The sequence below is a fragment of the Arachis duranensis genome, chromosome 8, assembly GCF_000817695.3.
Source record: "Arachis duranensis cultivar V14167 chromosome 8, aradu.V14167.gnm2.J7QH, whole genome shotgun sequence".
NCBI lineage: Eukaryota > Viridiplantae > Streptophyta > Magnoliopsida > Fabales > Fabaceae > Arachis > Arachis duranensis.
In genome coordinates this window covers 15492750-15500127 of record NC_029779.3, presented here as the reverse complement: position 1 = coordinate 15500127, position 7378 = coordinate 15492750, and the positions used below count along the sequence as shown (strand labels likewise).

The 7378-nt window shown below is 44.6% G+C and overlaps 2 protein-coding genes across 2 annotated transcripts; one reads left to right on the top strand and one right to left on the bottom strand.

Moving 5' to 3' along the window:
- The first annotated feature begins 369 nt into the window (after positions 1-369).
- Positions 370-2353, top strand: LOC107460982 (uncharacterized). Its single transcript, XM_016079412.1, has 4 exons — positions 370-585; positions 757-916; positions 1009-2250; positions 2346-2353. Exons 1-4 carry the CDS (start codon positions 370-372, stop codon positions 2351-2353), a joined length of 1626 nt encoding a protein of 541 aa, XP_015934898.1.
- Positions 2354-3834: 1481 nt separating this feature from the next.
- Positions 3835-4972, bottom strand: LOC110274799 (protein MAIN-LIKE 1-like). The gene is made up of 3 exons (XM_021130092.1): positions 4892-4972; positions 4003-4769; positions 3835-3913 (listed from the first exon to the last, which is right to left on the bottom strand). The coding sequence occupies exons 1-3, from the start codon at positions 4970-4972 to the stop codon at positions 3835-3837; spliced, it is 927 nt and encodes a 308-aa protein (XP_020985751.1).
- Positions 4973-7378: the final 2406 nt, after the last annotated feature.

Below are 7378 nucleotides of genomic sequence, written 5' to 3'. Positions count from 1 at the left end.
TCGTCCAGTTCCAATAATGTGGATGGTGTGAGAAATCTGGAAGTGGCTGATTTTGTACCGGGTCCGAATACAAGTAGGGCCCGTAGTCCAAGCTTCAATGCATTTATTGTGCAGGAACATAATGCAAATCTTCGTGAAGCGCGGCCCTCTACTTCAACCTTACATGGGTTCGATAGGCATCCCGATGTTGGCATCCCTGGTAGTTCTGACGAGGATGACATTGAAGAATTCAGTGGTGATGAGGCAGAAGCCGTTCCGGAAACGCAACCTCTGCATGGCGACAACGTTCCTCTAACACCTGTCTAACCGGTAGGTGGAGGTGTATCCTCCAGCATACCTGCACACTACCTGTCCTTAAATCTTGGAGCAATGCATTCGAGTAACGCAGAGGATAGACCTAGTAGCTACCCTCTCTCAGGCGAGATGGAGCTTGAGATTGGGTTAAAGTTTTTGAACCGAGAAACAGCGATGCTGGCAGTCAAAAACTACAACATCCGCAGGAGTGCAGAGTATAAGGTCGTTGAGTCAGACCAAAGGAGGTATGTATGTCGATGCAAGCAGTTCGGTGATCAATGTCGTTGGATGGTACGGGTTGCGAAGACAAGGTCTTCCAGATTTTGAGAAATTCGAAAATATGAAGGGCCTCATAGTTGCTTGGCAAGTTCGATGTCTCAAGACCACGCTCAACTAGATAGCAATGTGATATGCCAGCACATATTCCCCATGGTGCATGTTGATGCGACTATTTGTGTAAAGGTGTTGCAAGGATCGGTAGAGTCAGCGTACGGGTACAAGGTGTCTTACAAGAAGGTTTGGCACGCGAAGCAGAAGGCAATCGCAAGGATCTATGATGATTGGGACGAGTCGTATGACCAGCTACGGAGATACTTCAATGCGCTGCAAGCTTTCATCCCAGGTATTCCTTGCAATTTACTTTTGTACGGTCTTTGCTCTTTTTGTCCGTTTACTCGTTAACAACTTTGACCAAGTAAAAATTTTTTGCAACAGGGACAATTGTTGACCTCCAAATAGTTCCATACTATGTCGGAAACACGCTTTACTGTGAAAGTGTCATGTTTCACCAGGTCTTCTGGTCGTTCCCTTCGTGTGTTCAAGCGTTTAGGCATTGCAAGTCGCTGGTGTCAGTCGACGGAACACACCTGTACGGTAAGTACGCTGGCACCCTTCTCATGGGCATAGCACAAGATGGAAACAACAACATTCTGCCTGTCGCTTTCGCCCTTGTAGAAAGGGAGAACACAGATGCATGGTACTTCTTCCTGACAAATTTGAGGAGACATGTAGCGACTAGGCCAGGAGTTCTTCTTATCTCTGACAGGCATGCTGCAATAAAGGCCGCGTTGGAGCGTGAAGCATGTGGTTGGGATCACAATGCTTACTGTGTACGACATATTGCCTCGAACTTCGCAACAAGTTTCAAGAGTAAGGAAGCCAAAAGACACCTGGTTAATGCCGCTTATTCGAAGACCCAAGAGCAGGCGCAATACTATCTCGAGTTAATTAGCAGCGAGGATCCCATAGCATCCCCGCAGATGATGGGTTGGATACGAGGGTTAGAGCCACCTAAATGGCTGCAGCACCTTGATGAGGGCCGACGATATGGTCACATGACGACCAATCTTTCTGAGTGTATCAACTCTGTCCTGAAGGGCACTAGAAATCTACCAGTCTGTGCAATTGTCAAGTCTACATACTATCGCCTAAATGAGTTATTCGTCGTGAAGGGTAGGCAAGCACAAGCGCAGATTGCAAGCGGTCAGGTGTTCTCACAGTTCCTGCAGAAAGCCATATTAGCAAACCGTGAGGGAATTTCTCAGATGTTAGTGACGTCGTACGATAGAGCCACAACCGTATTCACAGTCGACGAGATAGCTGCTGCAGGGGTGCAGTCTCGGTTTAGGGTTAACCTTCAGTTTCGTAGATGTGACTGTGGTTACTTCCAGACGTTACACTACCCATGTGCTCATGCTCTAGCCGCTTGCGCCTATGCGAGACTCGAGTGGCAACAATATGTAGACTTGGTTTATCGCATGGAGAGCGTGTTTCGGGTCTATGAATTGGAATTCCAGCCAATGCCGGATGAGGAGATGTGGCCCCTTATGAAGGCCCACGTGTCTGTCCCAACCCCCTCCTACGACGCACACTTGAAGGACGTCCGGTGTCTACGAGGTTTCGGAATGAGATGGACGAGGTTGAGCCTGGACTCGGTAAGCGGTGTGGCCTTTGCAGGCAACCAGGACATACGAGGCGACATTGTCCCAACGCTGCTGCATCCTAGAATGCCACCTGCTTGGTTAATTGTAATTTTTTTGTTTTTTTTTCAGTTATTTGAGTTTTATTGTATTAATGAATCTATGTTGTTTCTTCTTGTTATATTAAGTTCGGTTCGCATGTGTTGTTTATGTAAACAAATTAATATCATCATAAACTGCGGTACGGTCGTTAAAAAAATTCATGATTAACGAAAACAATAAGAAATACATAACACAAACAAATAGAGCCATTCATAAAGGTACGAGTACATCAACATAACTAAACGGTAAGACATATAACATCGATCGGAAACAAGATAAGTAAACAATTAAACATAGAACAGATAACATCTGAAAGAAGGCTAATGGTGCTCGTGCCCCAGTCTGCCGCCTGTGCCACACGGAGGAGCTCGAGTGACCCGGCGGGGACGACCATGATGTCCCTCGTCCTCCTCCAAGCTAATATCAGCCTCAGTGTAAGAAAGCCTTCGGCCCTGCATTTGCATAGCGTCATAGGGACGGAGTGTTGAGCCAGCTGTGTCACAGATGGAGGTAGATCTCCTCCCCGCAAGCGCATGCTGAGTCTCAGTGTCGGATTGGGGCAAGGCGAGTGCAAGATCAGTTGGTGTATGCGGGGATGCTTGCTGAGGAATAAAATGGTCCAAACCATCGAAAAAAGAAGAGAAATTTGTCCACCCAACTCTGTCCATAGAATCAATTAGGTCCTGTGTACCTCCCTGTGATGAACCCCCAACCTCGTAGCTACTCTGATATGGCATAAAATGCTGAATCGAAGATGGCTGGATAGGCTCTGGTTGAACATAAGGCTGCGGGTAGTAGCAGTCCCCAGGAACTGGAGGAGGCTGTGGTGGGTAACCCATGTCTGGCTCAAATCCGGGCCGGTCTTCCACCGGTACATCCGGCCTATCCTCCCCAGGGTCAGCATCTTCTTCAACTCTACCCCTGCGAGGACGGCGACGACGATGGTCCCGTGGAACCGGTGGCAAATTAACCACGGGGCCTCTTCCATACTCTTCCGGTGCGCCTGTGGGGATAACTTCCTGCCTCGGATCATGGAATGCATCAGGGGCAGACAAAAATCTCCTTGTTCTGTCGCAGTACCACCTATAGTAATCTTGACTGGGACACAATGTATATGCACGATCAATGCGCAGCCTATATGCATCACTTCGCCGGTTTGCCAATACCTCAAACCACTCAGATAGTCTAACCGGCCACCATCCATCATCATTGCAGGCCGACTGTCGATGGAAGGTATCAATATTAAGAGGAGGGTTTGGAGGTCCTTGCTTTCCCCCAAATTGATACAACACTCTGTCAACATTTAGGATCTCAATCCACCGGAAAAATATGAGAGGCACAACGGCGGTATAAAAGTCTCCATGTGGGTGGCCGAGGAAATCAGCCGGAACTCTAGAGAGAATCCGGGGGTCCATGTACGGTTGCCAAACAAACTACACATGAAATAAACCCCATTACTAAAGGCATATACACAGTTGTTGGTAACACATTAATAACAACCAGCACCAACCTCATCCACCTAAAGATTGTCCAACCTTAGACGGTGCCTCAATAAGCGCTGCTCAGCATAGTCATTTTGTCCTTTTTTGCCTGCCCACCTGTTCGACAAGGAGAAAATTAAAAAAAAATCTTCCAACAGCAAAGGATATCTAATAAAAGTCAGAAAGTGGGAAGACATATACCATACCTCGTGGCTAAAGAAAAACTATACGCTGTCGTGACATTCGGTGCGAAGAAAGGTAATCTGTAGTATATCCACGACATGAGCAACGTATGACAACCGGCCATACCCTCGACACTGGGATCTGTTGCTAAGCACATAGCACGATATAACCAACAGAGGACGGCACTCCCCCAGCTGTAGGTGCAGATGGCATCATAGTCAGCCAATAATGGCAGATATCGAACAGGTACTGTGTTGTTCGCCTTGTCTGGAAGAAGCACTCCTCCCAACAAGTAAAGTATGTAACACCGTGCGTACTGCATGAGGCCATTATCTTCTAAGTCAAGCGGCATCTGCTGAAGACGAGTTCTGAGCCACTTCAACTTTATGTTGAACTTTGTTGTCCCTACGTGGCCGGCGGGAACCTCACCTAGAAGTTCATGACACCATTCCCAAATATCTCTTTGGTGAAACTTGCTCCATGACCTCAAAGTACCACTAACGGGCTGACCATCAACAGGTAACCCTAACTGCATTGCTACATCTTCCAGGGTTACCGTACACTCGCCCCAAGGGAGGTGAAAGGTGTGTGTCTCCGGTCGCCATCGTTCAACGAAGGCACTAATAAGTGGATTGTCGTACTCGAAGCGCTTGATCAAAGCGGCGTGGTAAAATCCCGTGCGTCTCAAATAAGGCTCAAGCCTCTGCCGCCTAATTTCCATGCTTGGATCCGCAAGATCCACCGTGAAAACATCTACGAGCGTGCCATGAGGAGTAAGGACACGTGTCGGCTGCAACAGAAGGTAGCAAGAAATACAATAATTCAAAAAACATAACAAAAATTTTTAAACGTGGAAAAATTTATGTCGAACAATCGCTAATGACAACTATCAACTTAATGACGTAAACTAACCTTTTGGAATAAATGTGCCGCTATATGATGTTCATCCAACCGGTTCAAGTTCTCCTCTGCGTTAACCCCTCCCCCGCTCATATTAAAATTTTTTTTCAGCACTACCAACTTCTCCTACCTTCCTTTTACCACTTATACAATTTTTTTTAAACCATATGTTCCCTTCAATTCAACCGTGCATGAGGTCCCCTCCCCACAACTCTTTTATAAAGGTCTTGGCTCTCTTCCCAAGTGTCTCATGCCTCCCAACATAGCCAATGCATGTGAGGTACGGTTCCTGCAACATGTCCTTTGACCACACCTTCTCGTGGGCGCCACGCACGAGGTTCTCCATTTCATTGGCGCTGCCAGCAGGTTGGCCATTTCGCATGCACTGCGCCTGAGGTGAACCACCTCGTGTGCGCCGTCATTGACTTGGCTCCATTTCGTTGATGGCAGAAAGGAAATGGAGAAAGCTGCTGCCATTGCACCATTTCGTGGGGGTCACACATGAATTGAAGTGAAACTCCATTTCGCAACTGCTATGCACGAATTGGGGGTGCATATTTTAGAATCAGTTTTGAATGCTGCGTATTATGGGAATAAAAGCTTCTCTAATGCTTAATTATATAAAAAAGCCTTAGCAGCAGTAACGTGATAAATTTTTAACAAACTTTTCAGCGTAATTTTAATAATTGTTAACAAGTTTTTTTGCTGATCACAATTTTAGCAAGAGTTTAACACAATTTTAACAAAGATTAAAAAGTTTTTTCCAATAATGAACTAATCAGATTCAATCGAAAGCAAAAAAACAGAATACAATACATCATAGGAGTAGAACTAATCATTCAATGATTCAATCTGAGTAACACTAACATAATCTTAAAAATACTCGTTTTGAGCGAAGAACGAAAAATTTAAAAAAAGCCATTGCCTCTGTTCTGAACGGTCTAAGCAAAGGGGCAGAAGCGTGACAGAAATGGAAACCAAGCGATGAGAATGACGGATGGTGGCCAAAGTGCGGCTAAGCAAACTAAAAGCAGACGTTGGATAGTGAGCTTGAGGAAGAGGCTGCGTTTGGTGAATGAGGAGAGGGGTTGGAGATTTCGACCACGACGACCAGACTAAGATGGTGGTACCTGAGCCCAACAAACGGCGGCAGAAGAAGACCAGTGATAGACAACTAGCTGGAAGAAGAAGTACCAATTGTTGAATGAGAAAGAAGTGCGGACGAACTGAACGAAAACACAATGATGCTTGAGTGTGACGGACAACGGCAGTGAATCTCACTCCTTGTAGCCATGGGAGAGAAACAATAAAGGAGATGAGAGAGAGAAGAATGGATGAGGAGAGAAGAGAAGGGTAGCGATCGAGATTGAATTGATGAGCAAAAGTTATCGAGGCAATCTGTGAACTCACACTTCCGCTAGTTACAAATAATCTATATATAGTATATACACATATCCATCACCTAACTCAACTAATTTAACACTTCCAAAAATATGTAGAAAATATATGTCTCAACAACTTCTAACTAATTAATTGACTAAGCTAGCTAATATAAGTAACCAACTAATTGTGTTTAATAAGCTAGTCAAGTCACAAAGAGGATTTGGGAAGAGAAACTAGAAGAAATGAGCAAAATAAAAAATTGTGCGTTGTTGTTGGAGAAGAGGATTTGGGGAGAAATCTAAAAAGAGTGAGTGATAGGACAGAGGATGTAACAACCCCGGTTTTCGAGTACGCGAGATCTTTTCTGAAAGTACGGAGAACTCCGGGGGATCAGTAAGGGGAGAAGCTTTGATATATTATCAAGTATCTCAATCCTAATTGTCATTATGTCATCTTTAAGCTAGAACCTTTTATGAGGCAAGCTCGATAATGCAGTTACGAAGAACATAGTTTTTGAACCGTATCGGTTAGGATTTTTGATCCGGTTTTTCGTAAATAGTCTCAGTTTGACGAACCGGACTCGATTCATGAGAGAAGAGAGATAATAGGGTAATATCATCATTATATGAGTATTAGAAGCTTCTTTAATGATATTATAAGGTTACCTGGTCATTTTTAGTTAAAAACAGAAAATTGGTTTAACCGGGTTCACAGTTTACTGGTGCAGCTTAGCACCAGCACTCTCTGATGACTTTGGCGATGCCAAGGCATCATTATTCATGTCTTATTCTTATAATAAATATGTTACTAGTGTCATTTATGCTAGTAGCTCAGGAAATAATTTTTAGAGATGTTTTCACAAGTGTTCCAATACACCTAGTTTTAGTAGTTATACACCTGAGATATTTTAATATTATTTTAATCCACCTCCAAGCCAACCAATCACAACTCACCCTACACCCCCAAAACCCCCAAGGCTGGCTCATTTTCACTTTGTGGCCGAAAATAGGTAGAGAGAAAAAGAGAGAAAAGTTCTTAGTTCCAAATCTTCAAAGCTTGAACTAAAACTCAAATCAAAATTCCAATCCGACCAAAATGATCCTCTCTTCTTTCTCT